At 45.4% G+C, this 18,457-nt stretch overlaps 1 protein-coding gene across 4 annotated transcripts; it reads right to left on the reverse strand.

Moving 5' to 3' along the window:
* Window positions 1–859: 859 nt before the first annotated feature.
* LOC139801431 (high mobility group protein HMGI-C-like) lies at window positions 860–17,972 on the reverse strand. Of its 4 annotated transcripts, XM_071755636.1 has the most exons (8): window positions 17,610–17,972; window positions 12,428–12,574; window positions 10,564–10,774; window positions 10,093–10,209; window positions 9,891–9,977; window positions 9,379–9,426; window positions 6,607–6,697; window positions 860–3,597 (listed from the first exon to the last, which is right to left on the reverse strand). In XM_071755636.1, exons 3-8 carry the CDS (start codon window positions 10,702–10,704, stop codon window positions 3,512–3,514), a joined length of 570 nt encoding a protein of 189 aa, XP_071611737.1. In that variant the 5' UTR covers window positions 10,705–10,774; window positions 12,428–12,574; window positions 17,610–17,972; the 3' UTR covers window positions 860–3,511. The 4 variants fall into 4 exon arrangements, with proteins under 4 accessions (XP_071611737.1, XP_071611736.1, XP_071611739.1 ...); XM_071755635.1 differs by lacking the exon at window positions 12,428–12,574; XM_071755638.1 differs by lacking the exons at window positions 10,093–10,209; window positions 12,428–12,574 and having other exon boundaries at window positions 17,610–17,654; window positions 17,769–17,953.
* Between the last annotated feature and the right edge of the window lie 485 nt (window positions 17,973–18,457).

Raw genomic sequence — 18,457 nt, forward strand, 5'->3', positions numbered from 1 at the left:
TTCTCCCCGTCATTTGCATTTCCTCAGGAAGCTGGAGTGTATCCTCAGCCCATGTTGGTAACTTGTATGCAGTGAATTCCCCTGCTCTTTCCAAGACTGAAGTACGTGTGAAAAACTTGGAAGGACAAGCTCTGTGAGGGTCAAGGCTTAGTGCTTCATGGCATGGAAACCTAGACCACTTCAGAAAGGCTTTTTGGAGAAGTCAGGAAGGTGGGAGCTTCCAGCCTAGCAGATCCTGGGCATCCACAGTGCAGAAAGATAAATTCCAACTTGTGTGTTTGCCATGTTATCCTTTAAACAGCTGAATTCCTGGACAAACTGGAGGCTCATCTGCAGCTCTGTCCTCAATAGGCTGCCCATACTGGGGTGAACATTGTAGGCAGCAGCACTGGTAGCTCCATGGTGATGTTGGTGTATTTCAGATTTGGGTTTTGCCCACAGACTGAAAACTTGGGACTAGTTAGGAACACTGTGAAATGAACAAAGAGGCTGTGCCCAGGGAATTGTTGTAGGGCACACAGAACAATGTGGGGCATAAAGACACTCAGCTGTGGAGACTTGGGGACGTAGACATGAAGCAGAACCAGGTTCTGTTCCAATCAAGCCACTTATAAGGTACTCTAAGATACACAGGAAGATGGAATTAGGTACCAACATTTGGGCTTAAGGATCTATTTTTCTCCATGCTTTCCTTATGCTCATTCCTCCTGGTTTTCACATAGATCTGCAGTGCTCCTGAATGACCAAATCTTGTGTTTTAATCCCCAAAACTCCAGCTCAGATAAAGAGAAACTCACCTTGCCTGGTGATAAGCACATGTGTGGAAGTTGTTGTACATGGAGGAGGCAAAGCAGAAGCCTGAGGTGCTACATTTTATACCTTTATTAAAAACAAATTCCAAGGCTAATTTGCAAGTTGCCGACACTTTTTATGCCTTCACCAAAACCACTTATGAGAATCTTCCAAACTTTCCTAAATAACAAAATTCTTTCATCTCCTGTGTTTAGATCTGACTGTTATGACCTCTCTTTTTGACTGAGACAGACCAAAACTGAGCTTAAAAAGCTTGAATTGCATTTGCTTAGAGGTAGGTTTGGCTTCACAGAAAAGGTAACTATCTGGGAAATAACAAGTATTCATCATTTCAAAAAAGAAAATGCAAGAAAATCCAGTGTGAGATCCCAGCTCTCAGAAAAAGGCTGGAGTATGCCCACCCTTAATAGGCTATGACTTTTATTCCAAGTGTCTGCCTAAATATGGAAGCTAAAGCTATGGACTGGGATTTCAACTACACACAAATGTATCTCCTAATAGTGTGGAATTCTGCTTGGTCTCCATGAGAACCTAGATTTTTATGGAGACATGTTTTCTGCTGTGGCTTTCCGGTAGAGTAGAAACGAGGTAGCAAAGACTAGATTTAATTTTATTTTTTTTAAATAGAGAAGTACTTTGTATGCATGCCCCAGAGGAATATTGCTGACCTAAAGCAAATGGATTTATTATCTAACTTAAGGAGGTTCTATCCCTACTCCATGCCACCAGCTGAGAAGGTGTGTCTGATGTCATAAGAAAAGCTTAAGTCTTACAGATGCAGTCCCTAATCTGTTTAGCAGAAGCTGAGGTTCCAGTCTCACATTGTAATAGCTATTTATTACTCTCAGGTAATAAAGGAATAGTAAAATGGGCAGTACAGCCTTGCAAGCAGAGTATTAAACCTCCCAATTCACCTGAAAATCAGGTAAAGAAGTCAGTAAAATACTTTGGTGTGCCACTGGAGTGGCCTTTGAATGAGGATATGAATGCAGCTGAACTTGTGTGCCCACTGAAGAAGAGCAGCTCCCTAACCTGAATTCAGAGGGCCACTGAGGATGTGTCATGTAACCACCAGCAGTCACAGATTTGCATGCATGGTGTCCCACTTGGATTTATCCACACAGCAGGAGAAGGAGGTAAAACTCTTCCCATACCTGGCAGCAAGCCTCATCCTACAGCATAAGATTGAGGTCAGTCCCCTCTGATCTAATCCATTTAATCCTTGATTTCTCTTCTCTGTGGCAGAGGAGGCACAAATGTTAACTGTGATACAGTTCTCTGCTGAGACCTCCAAACCCCAAACAGAAGAAACCAGTTAGGGCAAACCAGGCAACACAGCATCCACAGGATCAGGACTCTGATCACTCCTAAACTGGACAGACCAGACAAAATGACCTAGCAGGAAGGAACCATTTTTTTCCTATTATCTCTCTCCAGTCAGCCCTTCCTCTTAATTCTGCAGACATTTTCCTGTGTTAAATCAATACCTGCTAAGGGAACAGACCTCTGATGAAAAGATAATAAATGAGCTCAATATACACTCCCATTTCATGGGTTTCTGCTCTGCGCTGCCATAAATTTAAAGCCAATTATGTTCTATTTAAATATTTAACACTGTAAAGCTAGCCAATTTTACATCTTGTCAAAGATAATTGAAATACCCACTTTGTCCCCTTAACAGGCAGGCAGAGCATCCACAAGATGGAAAATACCACTGGGATTTCACTGTAAATATTCTTGATTCCTCAGAATTTAGCAGGATCAGCTCTGACACCATAAGCATAAATCTGCATTCAATGTGAGACTGAGAGCAGCCAGCAACCATCTCAGACCAAACTGGCTACTGCTGTCTCCCAAAATGAAACTACCAGCAAGCTTTTATTTGCATAGCTGCAACACTAGAGGACCCCACACCCGCACATTATGACTGAAGACCTGACTAATTTAAACTGAAGCCTGAGGCTCTGCAAGGAAGCAGCCTTTGTGCAATTGGTTCTGAAGTGTCTGCTCCTCTAAATGATGAAATCCAGTGACACTGACTAAACTTGTAAACATTGTTCACTCAAAACTGCTTTCAAATACAGGGGGAATGCCACCAGGCCAAAAGTTAGTAATAGGAGGTGGCCCTGAGCTTAGCAGGCTAGGATAAAAACTTCAGAGTCAATCCTCAAGACATCAGGGTACAAGCTTCCCTCTAAAGCATCCAGGTTACTGACCACTGCAGCAGCAGCACAAGACAAGCTGAAAGCTCCATGAAGGGTTTTATTTCTGATATAGTAGGCAAATGACTCAGATGCTGTCTTTCAGATGCAATCCCTATGAACAACTGAGCAAAACTCTTGGGACTCATGGTGTGATAAGTTCAGCAATTAGCTGTCTGGATAGGTTTCCTTTACTGTGTCTATGTTACTGAGTCAACACTTTCTAGTGAACTCTTACTGTCCATGGCAGGGCAAGGCATGATGTTATCGAAGTATTTTTAAGATTAATATCCTGACAAAAGATGTACTACAAACTGTGAAAGGCATTTGCCATTTCTTCCCTGAAGCCCCTGTTTAGAAGTTTGAGGTAAGCCAGCAGACAACAGGAGAGAAAGCTTGGCCAAAGTTATTACAAAGAAAAAAATTGAAATATGACATTAGAAATCCTGTTTGCTTTCCAGTCCTCTGGCTTCAGCAAGACATGAACAAGTGGCATACTACTGTGCTGTGGCTGGGATGTTACTCAGAGATCTCCTAAGACCAGAAGTTTTGCCAGGCCTGGAACCATCTTTTCCAGTGATGCCTAAAGGGAAAGATGAGGGGAGAGAGAGGGTTAGAGCTTTGGGAGCCCAGCTGCCTAAATACTCCATTAGAGAGTCAGTGCAAGGTTAAAAGTCATCAAGGATCCATTCTCAGACAACCAAAGGTCTTCACAACAACATTCCCATTCTCTTGTAACAGCTCCAGGCTACAATGGCTTCCCCTACCAGCATGAGGTTACTGAGAGCCCAAAAGTTACAGTGTGTGTGAATTTTCCTGCCTTCTGCTATGCAAACACACATGGTCATCCTCTGCTGTGAGCAGTTAATATGTGCTTCCAACTGCAATCCTGGAGCCTCATGTCACAGGCATCAAGAAAGCAGACACACAGAAGCTCTGAAATGTCTCTGAGTGGGGAATGCTCCTTGCTACACCAGCTTGCTCTGATCTGTGCCTAACCCCTTGGTACCAGAAAAGCTGAGGTGGTCAGTGGAGCAGCAAAGGGAACAAAGGAGTCTGCAGCTGCCCCACCTCTCAACGAACTGAGAAGAACAAAGAGAATGAAAGATAAAATGGAGCAAGATCCTAGGGCTGCTTCTGGCTTTAGACTGGGTCTTGAAAAGTTTGCCATAAAACAGATTCCCTCTCACATCTGTATTCTACTAGCCAAGCAAAGTTACTGAAGCAAACCAAGGCTGCTCTTGTGGCTTAGGAGGCAATGAAATCAGCTTCATCAATCATTTTGCAGTGGTACTCAGAGAAGAGAAGACAAATGCTTCTTGGCCCAGACAAACAGAAAACTTCAACAATTGAGTTGTGATTGGCAGCATCTGCAGGTAACAATACAATAAGGCCTGAATCATTAACAACCCCTGCCTCCTCCTGCATAAGCTGGAGTTGCCCATAAAAAGGGCCTTAGGAAAATCAGAATTGGATCCCCAGCTACACAGACTATAAACATAATCTAGCTTTCAAGCAGCACTCTGCCCCAATGCAGGCTTGCAAGTCTTGGCTGTTTCTGGTTTGGTGCTTCCTGTTTCTTGATTTTCCCCATAACAGACTGAATGAAAAGCAGGGAGTCATTGTTTATTTCAATTCCTTCCTAATGTTGCAGATATGAAGCCCAGGGCTGATATCTTTCCCACTCAAAAGTTGTACAGTGTACAACTTGCAGGACAAGCAAGCATGTGTGTCTTCCTGTGCCCTGTCTCTAGCTCAGCAGCTCAAAAATCCTTACCTGAAAGGAAAAAGCAAAACAATGAACTCCACAATGGCCAAAATCTCTGGTTGTTCCAATAGCAGATTATTATGATTGCTGACTCCTGCTAACACATCCCAGAGCAGCAGCCTCCTGCACCAGTAGCACAGAAGTCTGCAGGCATATCATGTCCAAGTTAAACCCAGACTGGAAGAATGGATTCATCAAGAGAGCTTTTGTCCACCTGCCTGAAAGCTGCTACAGTTGCATCTTGCTTGCAAACAAGCCACAGGATCTACAGTTTGCAATAAGTCAGAATGGTAAATTTCCCCTTTACCTTTTTAGTCAGAAGTTAAGACTTGATTACGCCTCCATCTCAAGCTCCTGAGCAAACAAGTGCTAAGAAATTTTCTAGCAGATTGCCAGGTTTCATACTGTTCATGCTTCTCTCCACTGATTTTCAACCATCTGGGTTGTTTTTTGCCTACAGAGAGCACACCTTTCCCAACAGTAAAACTCCCCTCTCCACCCCTGGTGCTGAGGGTGCTGCCACAGAGCAGTTTGTGCTGCGCTGCTGTGCCCCCTGCCCGCAGCATCCGCCTGTCCTGTCCCATCTGGTTCTACCTCCTGGTGGCAGGAAGGAAACATATTCCTCACTCAAACTGAAAGGAATAAGAAAGTACCCACACTGGCTGTGGTTTGGGGCAATAAAAAGTGGTACTACAAAAAGGCAGCACCGGAGCCGAGCTCAGCACCCGGCAGCCTGCGGCTCTGCTGATGTCAGCACCCAACCGGGTGGCAGGAAGTGATACGGGAGCAAGAGCCCGAGAGGAAACTGAGTTGAACAACTGAGGTAAAAATATTCTGGCATTTGATTGTGTGGCATTTCCAGGGACCTTCTAAGAACCCGAGGCTGGGTTTGGTGGCCCAGCGTTGGTTTGCTCTCTTTGCACGCCACATGCAACGGCCCCAACGGCAGCGGCTGTGCTGACTACATGGCAAAACAAGACAACATCTGCCTCTTCTGGGTCGCTGGCCCCTTCCCCCTCCCACTCAAGAGAAAATATTCAATAAAGAGCTTTCTACAATGCTCACTGAAGGTGGGACTCAGCTGCACCCAAGTTTTCCTGGAATCTACCTCAGGAACGGCCTGGAATGGTACAGACTGGACTTGGATTTGCGCTTTCCTGGGGCTGCAGTGAGGCTGCAGCTCTGGGTGCTGCATCTGCAAGTTCCTACAACAGGGACAAGTTATCTGGCACCTCACAGCAGAGAAGCTTAGGTAACTTTGCAGCCCTATACAGAAACTTTCCAGTGTCCTCATGGCAGTGTGCCAGTCATTAACTGAGGGCACTGCCTTAGAAGCTGTCCTGCAAGCCAGGAAGGAGAGAACAAAATGGTCCTGGGGGGCATGGTAGAGCTAATCCATGATACTAGGGTGTCCCAAATGGCAAGGGGTCTTCAACTCATAGGTTTTTTCAAATAAGATAAGAATTTCATGACAGACTATTTTTACTTTCTACGTAACAGAGCTGAACAATTTCACCAAGCCATACCAGTAACAGCAACCAGAACTTCAGATGCATGACTTGGAAAGACAAAGATATGGATTCTCTTCCTAGCTTTCTCTTCTGCCTCCACTTCTGCTGAATTAGTCACAACTGAATTAGATAGAGGCAATGTGCTAACCCTCCTGTTGTAACGTGCCTGGAAGCCTTCCAAATTCTCTTCTGCTTGTAGGATCTACCAGAATGACTGCATCCACTGCTAGAGCTCTGAGGGTACATGCATGTTTTGCCAAGAGCAGGGCTGTACAGTTTAGTCTCATGTAATTATGATTATCTAATTTCAAACCTTGTGTGGATGGTGTCGAGTTCAAATTCAAGTCACTGCTTCCCTGAGGATTTCCTTCCTGAGCTGCTCCTTCTTGGACCACTAGCTGAGGCTATGAAGAAAAACACCAAAAAAACCCCCACAAAATTAGGTATCAAGGGACAAAACTGAAAACACACAAAATGGATGGAAAGCAAAAAGCCTGTGATCAATGCTATTTAAATAAGACTATGCAGCCATGAAAGCCCATTTGCCACAAATTCCTATATTCAACCATAAGCAAGAGCAAGCACCAGTGCATGCAGTGTCCACACACATTCATGAGCATCAGAATCCATAATAAGCCACCACATTACCAGTCTTGTGACCCCACACTTTAAAAAATTTTTTTTAAAATTCTCCCCATTATTCAGCTGTGCAGAAATTTTTTCAGCCCTGGGAATATTTTCTATAATTCAGGACACGTTTCCTGTCCTGAACAACTATACTTTTTTTCCATTGAAAACTAAAAAAACCCCAAATGTCTGGTTTTCTTCTGCTTTGGTTCCTCCTCCCTCTTTCCCCCCCCGAATTTCTCAGATGTTAAAACAAAACCTTTTTTAACTGAAAAATAAGAAGGCTTTGCTAACCACAGTTAGAATGACACATTTTGAAACATTAAAAAGAAAAAAAGAAAAAGGAGCCAGTGTACAGAAAGTTTCACTTGGCACGAAGCAAAGTTGTTTGTTTGTTTACAAAGAGCTAAGCAGCTCATTGTTTGTAGTCACAAACTCACTTACAGCTCTGGCTCACAACTCAGTTAATTTAACCACAAAACCCCAAGCCTAACCCTAAAACTGCAGCTACTACAATCTGTTACAGAAGACAATGGCTGGCAGAATCTTTCTCAACCTCATTTTCAGCCTTCTGTAGATGAGAAATGCCTATAAATTATTTCTAGCATGCTATAAATGTTTATAGACTGGGCAAACCCCTGAGCACCCTGATCCAATCAGACCTGCTTTGAGCAGTGGTTTGAATTAGAGAATCTCCAGTGGTCCCTTTCAATCTAAATTATTCTATGATTCTAAAACAATAAAAGAAAGAGTAGGTACCCACACACCTGAGGGATACCAGACATTCAACACCACTATTAGTAGATCCTGGGAGCTATAAGGATGCTTCAAACTCTTATCTTGCTCCTTCTGTGTGGCACAAAGCTCTCAAGGAAGAGCAATGTGCCATCTGAACTTATAAGGATTAATCAGATTATCATTACAGAAAAACAAAAACAGGCATGGATTTTTTTTAATTACACTTCAAAGAGAACATAGGACAGGAAAACTATTCCAGAAGGCTTTATTTCAGGTGTTAGCTTTTAAGAGCACACCCATGGGTGTCTGTGCCCCAGAAGATGGTAGAGAGCATGTTCTTAACACTGCCTGGCTGCCTGCCTTGCCCTTTCCAGTGCAGGAGCCTCTCCCCAGAGGGGAAGCAGGGGTAGCTCTCTGCAATCATGCCTGGCACACAGAACAGCTACAAAGCAGGGCTGATGCAATCTCCTGTCACTCTTGGTGTCAGTTTAACCACAAGACAGCCCTACCAGCAGCTGCTCTGTAAACTGTCCCTTGCTCTGAAACTGACTTTCAGACTCAGGGTCCTCAGCTTTATATAGTATGTACTTCACTTTTTTTGCTGCCCTGAGCCCTACAATAACAGAGTTTCCCAGTTTACAGACCTGGTTGCTTTAAGCACTGGCAAGACCCCAGCTTTCCTTATGCAGGGTGTTTAAATACCAGGATATAAATGGGCTTAGAAAAAGCAATAGGCTTATAGCAAGAGCTGTGTGGTGAACTAGACCATGACCTCCTCACCTGGATTTCAAAGAAGGAACAGAAATTGTGCAGATTTATGGAGCAGATCTCTTTCCTGTGAGATTCAGTTCTGCACTGGGTTTGCAGATAGTTTCCCTCCACCACTATCCAAGAAATATTTGTGTGGTCACTGTCATGTCAGAAAGTTCTTCTAATCTCTCCCCCATCCTGGCACTTCCTCCTCAGTAAAGATTTCCTCCCAGCCTCCTGCGTAGCCCTCATGGAATGCTCTATCCCTGTTCCTGCTGAAGAAGTGTCTCCATCCTAAGCACTCCTGAGGAACAAACCACAGCTGTAGAACAACCCAATGGATTCCTGCAGCAAGTGCACAGCTTGGGTTTGGCCTGGGGTTTTTTTATGGTAGCAGATACACATCAAATAATGGTTTGTGGTTGTTGTAGGGTTTTTTAATCACTCCTAATGATAGATAACATGGCATTAATTGGTCACAGGACTGAATATTGCTTCAGAGATTTCATCTTTTTTTCATGTCTGAAATGTTCTATCTTCATCCTAATCCTTTGCTTGTTGCATAAAAGAGCCTCCTGCTGGCAGGATTCAAAGTTTAATCATTCACCAAATTCTTCAGTTTGCTTAATCTAAAATTTCTTTTGAGACAAATTGACATGCTAAGCAATAAGGCAGCCCCTCTGCCCACAAAAGGACAGAATCTCTGGTCTGAGGTGTCAAGCTGGCAAAGGAGTGTAGAAGCCTGCTATGTCTTGAATTAACCACAGCAGCAGTCCTGGGCTCTCAGAATCCTTCAGGAGCTGAATGTGAGGGGTGACTGGAAAGGCAGTCAGAGCTTCCCTAACCTTTTGGATTTCCAGTCAAACTATGCTGAAAGAATGTTATTGCAGACAGGCAGCCTGAAAAGAGCAAACACAACTGAAAATCCCCTAGGATCTGTGACTGGAAAAGGACTAAACACTGTACTCACCCACTTGCGGGGCCTTCCTCTTGGCCTTTTCCCAGCAGAAGGTTCTACCTTTATTGAAAGCAATGGGAAAAAAAAGATATTTTCAGATCTCATATTTGCTGGGCACTGTGACTACAAACACACTGAACCTGACCAAGGTGACCTCTGCAAGAAGTTCTTGTGAGACAAGAAGCAGAAAAGGGAAAAGCTGGAGTTAGAGGACAGTTGAGGAGGAAGTGCCTGCCAGACTATGGTGGCTGTGATTATGTGGCAATGGTGGAGGATAAATGCTGGAAGGAAGCTGCTGAACAGGCAGTGGCAGCACAGGAAGGCTGGGAGGTGAGTTAGGACTAAAACCACAATAACTGCTGTGTTCAACAGTGATAATTAAAGTTGAGCTGAATGAAGGGCAACTTTCACTGTCTATCTTTAAGCTAAGAGAAATGTCCCTGCTTGTCAGTCTGGCAATGGTTCCAGAAGGCACAGCCAGCTTCTTTCTCCCTCATAAACAATTATAAGTTATTTACTCTTACCATTTGTTGAGATACAGTAATCACTTTTTTGCTTCCTCTTGGCCTTCCTCGTGGTTTCTTCACTGGCAATGGTCCCACAGCCTCCTCCTGGGATAAAAGGAGAAAATAATTTTAAAATAATGACCCCTGGAACACCTCGCAGCTCATTCTAATGTGTCTTAGACTGTCTTACACCAATAACAGCACCCAGAGCACTACATACCTGGTTGTCTTTGCCTTCCCAGCAGTGAAGTGCATAGAAGATGGCCAGCAATACCCCTGCTGCTTTGTGTTTTGGGCTGGGGAAATGAGTAAGTTCCCAGGACTCTGACCACAGTCTCTGCAATGGGGAGAGCTTGGCCCTCTCTGCTTTAAGTACTGGTGCAGAAACAGAGGGTGATGACACCTGAAAGCCTCCAGACTGGAGCAGAGATCTGGCTGACTTCTCTCATGCAGTCTCCAGGCCTGAGCAGCCATGGCCTGACACATTAGAGACATCTCTGATGCCAGTGGCTGAGATATGCCCCAAGGTACACATACTGCTGCTTTCCTGAACAGCAATGGTATTTACCACACAGCACCTCATCTCCCCTTGCTCTTTGTTAGTGAGCCACTTCCCAGGGCTGCCCACAAATCCTACCAAGGTAATTCCCATAGCAATCTCAGACAGCCTCTTGGGATGCTGTGCCCTCACCTGTGGCTGCTTCTTTGGTCTTCCCCTCTTTCTCTTCAGGTCCTTGGTCAGTGTAGGTGAGCTGGGGTTCACTGGCCTCTCATGGCTCATGTTGGCACTTTTCACAGTTTCCAGGTGACAATCCAACAGGTTATTTTCCATGGACTAGGAAAGAAAACTTGTCTCCTCTTTTTTTCCTTATCTTGCTACAGAATCTCCTCTACCTGCACGGCTGAAAGAGTGAGAGAGAATCAGGCATGACAGCTTCCTATTGTTTTTACCAGCTGGAGGAATGCAGCAGATAGCAGAAATTTAGAAGCATAACTGTGTTTTATAAGCTTTTTTGAAGCATCCTCTCACATGGCCCATTCCTCACCTTCCCAAGGATTTAGCCAAAGGAGCTGATGGCTCCAGATGCCAGAGCCATCTGAATACCTTTCCTCCCTGGTTGGCCAGTTTCATATGAACCAACAAAGAGAATGTCTTCAGCTCTCTGAACTCTGCTCCTTGTAGGCTTCCTTTGTCTGAGGAGGAAGGAGGTGAGAGACAAAGTGGTGGCAATGAGTTATAAACACCCCATTCAAGGGTAAAGCTTCATCTGGAGCTCCTGTGTCATCAGATACCAAAGCTAATCCTGAGACCCAAATCCACAGCAGAGAGTCTTATATCAGGATGCTTGAGAGAGCAAGTATCAGGGTAAAAACTCCTGATGAAGTGAATTTGGCTTTGGAACTCCTCCTCAAGAGTTTCTTCCTAATCACTGGCTGAACAGATGCTATCTGGAGGGATGGCTTCAAACCATTTCAGAGCACTCAGCCTCTGGTCCTGCACAAAGTTCAGTTTCCTACAGGACAGAAGAAGCCACCCAGACCTGAATTTTGCTTGGATCCTGAGCACTTGGTTTGTCTGCTGCAAGTTTTGTACCAGTGGGCTTGCAGTCAATCTCCTCCCTGTCCCCAAACTCCCCTTGGAACCTGCTGTGGTTGGAATGAGCCCTGATCTGACTTTCTTCCTCTAAGAAATGAGCAAGATCTGAGCTGTGAGGGTACACAGGAAACCAATGTCTTTCCTCTGTGTTGTCTGCTAGAGAAGGTGGCAGTCTGGCTATGAGCCTTTACAGCCTCACATCCAAGAAAAGGAGGGAAGAGACATTGACCAGAAGTTCAGCTGGCACCTGAGTTCCAGGCACATTCAGAGAGGTGAGGGTCACTGGTCTCACTTGCATGGGAGGTAAATCCTACCCAAGGATCTGAGTTCAGCTCCCAGTTTGCTGATCTGGTTGAAGAAGGCACTGGCAGCCTCCCCAGACTTAGTCCCTCTTTCCTTCTTGCACAGGAGGGAGGGCTCAAGACAGTGAGAGGGGTTGAGGAGAGTGAGCTGGCTGGATAGAGGACAGCAGTGCTGGCTGAATCCTCTTCTGTCAGTATTTCTTACCACAAAATAAGTAACTCAGAATACCGGGGCTGGGAATTGAACATCAAAGCTTGCTTAGGAGAGTAGAAGTACACTTATGAACAAAGCATTTCTACCTTCTGTGTGAAGCCATTGTCTCCTCTGTCTCATCTGGATGTTGCAGGTGTATTCTACCTTGCCCATAGAAGCTCTCCTACCTCCATCTGAGAAATGTTTTTGCAGCCCTCTGCTCTTTTTTTGTTTCTCCTTTCTCACTTGTTAAATGAAAGGTAGCAGAGTGCTTAAACAGCTCTTTGTCCCGTGGCCTTGAGTGCTGCTGGGTCCCCAGGTCCCTCTGGCAGGCTCTGCCTGAGGCTATAAAGGCAGCAGCAGTACAAGAGCTGCACCAGGTAGGTGATGTGCCAGTTTTCTTCAAAATAATGCTGAAGGGCAGAAGTGGGTTCAGCTCCAGTTCCTGCAGGAGCAACCCTACCTGCTGAACTCCCTGATGTCCCTTTGTGCATGGACACTGCTGGGAGCCAGCTCACAGCTGCTGCTGCATTCTCAGCTTTCCCATCAAACCCACTGATCAGAGGGTGATGCAAAGACCACAGCTCAGGTCTCTGAGTTCAGGCTGCATCTGGAGGGGAGACAGTTAGAAAAATAGTTTCTTTGTACTTGCAAGTCACACGCAGGTGCCATCAAATCCCTGAGAGACAAGCATGAAAAACCTTTGCAGCCTCTTTCAGAGAGGAGCTGTGCTCTTAGAAATGGTTACCAGAGCTTTGTAGTTTGATCAGATGCTCAGGTTCCAAAGATGAGAGGGCCTTAACTGAAGACACCACCACAGCTTCCACCTATGGATCACAGTAATCTGAAAGAACTGCATCAGTGCCTCTTGGAATCCAGGTCCTAATGCTAATGTGTGGAAAAGAGTTATGGAGGAAATATAAACACATCCTTAAAAAGCATCCTATGTGCCTGGTTTTCCATGGTAATGCCCAAGTATAAGGGAAAGAATGAATGACAGGGTATGGCAGGTAGTGCCAAAGATAACAACAGATGTGGTTGTACCTGGGGGAGGCTGAATTAAATATTTGTATTTTTTCATCTCAGATTGCACTATCTTCTTGGTCACCTCAGGCTCAACACACAGAATCTGAAACTGTCACTGGCAGACGCAGCAAGAAAGCTTCCAGCCTTCCCTCCACATTCTAACAAGATGTACACAGTCATGATAGACACTGCAGCTGTGGCTCTTACTGACACAGCCTCTCTCATGAGTTCACTGTAACTGAGACCTGCATTAAATCCAAATTTTGCAAGTCATTGTTCAAGTGGGAGCAACCACAGTTTACAGAATTCATATTTCCCCAGATGCAAAGTAAGCTTTTGCACAATGACTCTTTTCTCAGTCCTGACAGACTGATACACTCTACAATGTCTTTCACATATCCAGCAAGCTTTTTACAAGCAGGACTGCTGACAAATGTAGAGAGAGTGCTTGGAGATAGCAGTGTCTTTGTACAGCTCTCTCCCACCTTCCCATCACCCACCCAAGCCACATGCTTCTTGAAGCCTGGTGTGAAAAGAAAAAGACACAGGCAAAGCTACACAAGCATCAGTCCTTAGGGCTACTGTAAGCTTTACATGACTGTGTAAGATGCATACAAAACAAAAGCACCTGCTGCAATTCTGCTTCAATTTTCCCAACAATTGCTTTCCATTTATATACATAAAAACCAAACCAATATTGATTCCCATGGTACACCAAAAACCAAATATGCTTTCCAGGGTCACTGCACTCCCTGCTGAGAGTGGAGACAGCAGGGCTGAATTCCAGTCCAACACAGTCTACAAGGGCACAAGATCTTAAAATCTTGTCTGAATGCTTGTGAGCCTCTGCTCACCTTCATGTCAGCCATATGGACAGCTTTGCAAATGATGCAGATACGTCAATGCATGGTTTTGGCAGTATTCAGATCTCTCTGGTGCAGAGACACCACCTGAACAAAGCACCTCATGTCCCAAAAGCATTCCCAGGCACCTGGCAGAGGACAGGGCACCCTCACTTTGTGTTTAGGTGCTAAGCTGTACAAAGCCAGTTTTCTACCATACCAAATTTTCAGGAGAGAGAAAATCCTCCTGGGGACAAGGGAGCTGTAAACTAACAGGGTATTGAACAGTGTTCTTGAGGGACTTCTCCCTTTCCACAGACTACAGAGGGAGCCTTGTGGATAAGCCTGCTGATTTGGGCAGGCAAATAAAACTGCAGGACCCCTTCCTATGTGCTTCCTCAGGGAGGTTGTCCTTGGGATGAACACAACATGGCACAGGGATGCTTGAGACATGGTACCAAACCCCCCAAACTGCACGCATGACTCACAGCAACTGCTGCCAGAAAATGATTGTCTAGCTGCAGTGCCCACATAAAAAATACAAAGCTCACAAAGCCTTTTTCAAAGCATAATAGGAGTGTGATTATGAGAGACCCTTCATTATAGCCTTAACTCTGCCACTGTCTCTATAGTAATAGGAAAAAATATCCTCAAATCACAACTCCCACTTAGTAGCAAAGTGCCATTGTTCTGCTGTCATGAGTGACAGAGTAAACCCAGGGTAACTTCACTGATGTGAACACAGTCACCCTTCAGTCCCTTTAGTAAAAGAGGGAGGCAAAAATTTGGCCCAAGCCCTGCATCAAGCAGAGGAAGATAAAAGACTTTGTTAGTCAAGACATCTACAGAAGGGGCCTAAGGAGCTGAGCAGAGAGAAAGCTTTCGTTCCAATAACTGCAGCACTAACGCTCTGCACACACATTATGAGAAATTACTTTCACCTTCTGAGAAATCAAGTGCTCCTGATCAAGTGCTCGTGTCTTTTCAGAGATTGCAGCAGATCAAGAAATACCCCAGCTTGTCACAGCTCTCCATGGACTGTTCTACCAGAAAGGCAGGACAGGCAAGCACTGGAATATCTCCCTTGGGAAAGAGCAGTGGTAGTAATAGTCTGGCAAATGCACTCGAGGAACTTAGGGGCTACTAAGTCAAGTTTGTGGCAACAGCAGGTAACTGCCACTGCCTCAGAAATCACACTTGTCATTTGTTCTTGCATCACCAGAGTCCTTCAGCAGCAACATTTCTCTCTCTTCTGCTTTTCAGCCCACTCTACCAGATGTACTCAGTACTTTGACCTCCCCATCTTGCCCAGCTGAACAAGCCAGTGTCTTCCAGATTCTTGGGATATGATAAAATTTCCTGATAATTTTAGTTGCCATTTACACCCTTTCTAATCTGAGCTCAACACTGCTGAATATAACAAGGATCCTTACTCTCAAAACTATTTGCAGTGAGGACAGCTTGCTAATTTAAACTCCCACTCACCTGAAAAGCACAGGCTAAGCAACTCACCAGTTTCCAAACTGGTTGAATCAGCAAGCTAAGTCCACTAACTCCAGCATATCCTGACTCATTAAATATCCAGTTCAGAAGACAGGATTTAAGCTTACATAGGACAAAAACTATAGGAACCATATGGGCCTTCATGCTTCACATCAATGCTAGGGACCAGGTGAAGGTCTGACAGGAACTTCTGTAGCTCTGTCTACACAGTTACATTTCCAACTTTGTTACAGATTTCTCTGAAAATGCCTTTCTGTCTTTCAGTTCCCCACCCACAAAATGGTGCATAGGTGCCTGGCAGCATGGTGAGTGATGCTGGTGGTGAGGCTGAGATGAAAGGACCCAAATGAGGCAGGAGGAGTCCATCCTGTCTGTGCCTGTTCTTTGGAGATGGCCAGCAAGGTAGGCAGGTGTTACCAGCTGGGGTAGGATCTTATGGACTGAAGACCCAGCTACTAGGAAACAGTGCCAGAAGCTTTTTACACACTGAGTCATGCTGAGCTACATGGCAAAAGCTGCTGAGTTCCAAGCAGTGGTGTGGACACAAACAGGGTTTCCTGTTTCCCAGATCCTGAGCACACAGCTTCAGCCCAACACCCATGCACTGCAGAAGCACTCAGTGAACCTCTGCGTGATGCAGCACCTGACAACTTATTTCTTTCTCTCTCCAGATACCTGAGGCAGTTACTACTCTGAGAGGGCCCTTGTTCATCCTAATCCATACCACAAATACCACCATGGCTCTGCTGTAGCTAGTTTAAAATACTCCCAATCCTTACTTAAAAAAATTAGGCTTTGCTCTTGTCTGTGGAATCAGTCAGCCCCTGTGCGGAGTGCTGGCAGCACTGAGGTCCTGTTCACTTCTGTATGTGCAGGACTTTCCCTGAAGGTTTCCCCACACTTCCACAGTGAAGGGCTCAGCCTCACTCCTACCTCAATGCCATCAGCTTCCAAACCCTGAAAAGGCCCCAGGATTCTTATGACCAGATCAGGGAAAGCAATGAGACAGACAACCACCCCAGGGAAGACATGGAAAAGCACTGCTGGATACCAAGACCAGAGAGAGATCCAGAATCTGTTTCTGATTCTGATCTTGGGCAAGACACAGTTTCTGCCTATGAGATTATGAAAAAACATTGGAAGTATTAACACTTGTCCTCAACCTGGGAGGGACAGGCTGAGCATTAGGTCATTAATGTTTGTGGAGTAACACCAAGAACCCCCAGCAGAAGAGACCAGAGCATGGTGTCATTAGCAGAGTGCACCAGCAGCCTCTCCCATGCTGTGGTGCACAAAGGAGAGGCTGTTGCAGCTGCAGAAATACAGCCCAGGACCAGTCACATCCTGCTGAGCAGCCACACACACCCTCACCCTCTTCCCCCAGGAAGCTGAAGGCTCGTGAGACCTATTTGGCTCAAAGGTGTAAGCTGGAGTTCCCTGCCCTGGGAATCTGGGATGGAGCAGCACTGTGAGCAAGGGCTCCCCAGTGGGGCTGCAGTTTGCTGAGCTGCACAGCACCCACAGCCAGAGCAGGCAGGGGATACCTGCCCAGCTCACTCTCTGTCCAAGGAAACTCAAATACCAAACTCAAGAGCCCAAGTCTTGAGGCCACAGCCCCTGGTCTTAAACACCCCTCCAGCACTTCTCCCAGAAGTCTCAAGCCAGCTCAGTGACACTTGATGCCTCTGGGCATGTTGTAGCCTCCCTGCTGTTACACACTAAGAACCTGGTAAAATTCTCCCTTAAGTACTTTGTCCAAAGGCCCAAATGTTTGCTAAGGGACTTCTCTTCAAGTCCCCATCCAGACACTTTCACCAAAAAGCAAGCTCTCCAAGCACTGCCAAGTTCAGTTAGTGGAGAAAAAACCAACAAATAGTACTTAAAGGGAAACAAAAGGAAAAAGAGAAATCTGTGGTTACTAAAACTAAATTAAGAATTGCAATCATCTCTTATTGATCATCCAGCATCAAGCCTTGCTCCTCTGCAGAATTACTATCTTGTTCAACCCAGCTGCTGGCATGTGCCAAACACTGTCCACTTGTGCAGCACCAGGAAATGGCCTCGGTGTTTCCCAGGGGGATTTGGCACCCGGCACAGGGACACAAGAGGCAGCAAGTTTTGTGCCTTCACCTATTTTTAAACATTCTCTCTCAATTACCAAGATGCAATTTATTAATCCCCGTGCCCCAGTAAGCCCCAGCACCTTGCAGATGAGCTCCCCACAGGCATTTCAAAGGCAGACTTGGTAACGTGGTAAGAAAGGAACAAGGTTACCTGGTGAGAAGTTGGGCAGCACCACTTGACCCGGCCCCAGCAGACCTAGCAATGGAGGCAGGAGAGAACGATGGAGGCATCCAGTAGCTGACACCCCTCCTGCACTGGAGAGGAGCAGCTACCCAAGGTCTCTGCACACGTTCATTTCAGGAGCCTTACAAGGAGCTGAACGCTATTTCTTGCACTCCCAGTCGGTGATAGGGAAAGCAGCACCAGCACTGCCAGCGATCTCCTTCTGATGGCAGCCCTGAGTAGTGACAGCAAGTGAAACCCGGCTCACTTCAGCCCTCTTGGAACCTCACCCTGCACTGGCAACAACCAGAAACACGAAAAATCCCCAACCAGACCACTTCCACCAGGCGGTTTGTACCACTGCCCTGCTTACTAAAAATAAGGCCGGTTTCCAAATGTGAAAGGGACGAACTGAATAAAGGGGAAAGATGATTTCACGGATTTTCCTCTGTACAAATGCTGGAAAGAATCATGCTGACCCTGTTTTATGAAACAAAAAAAAAAAAAAAAAAAACAACCCAAACAACCCCAAATGGATATCCCCAGGAAGGCTGGGGATGACAAAGTGGTTATTAATCTGAGTGCAAAATGTGCTCGGAGCATTTACTCAAAGCCACAAATAAAAATTGGAAGCTGACTTCAGTTGAGGATAAACATATTTAGAAAGGAGACGTTGCATGGCACCAAGTTAGGCATTCTATATTGATTGTGTGAGCAGCCATTAGAGCTGGAAAAGGTCCCCAGAAGTATTTTGCCAAAAAGAATGCAGACTTTTTATACCACTGACTTGGTACGTTTAACACAGGTATATTGGCTTTTCTGGCACATCACCATAG

The sequence above is a fragment of the Heliangelus exortis genome, chromosome 12 (assembly GCF_036169615.1).
Source record: "Heliangelus exortis chromosome 12, bHelExo1.hap1, whole genome shotgun sequence".
NCBI lineage: Eukaryota > Metazoa > Chordata > Aves > Apodiformes > Trochilidae > Heliangelus > Heliangelus exortis.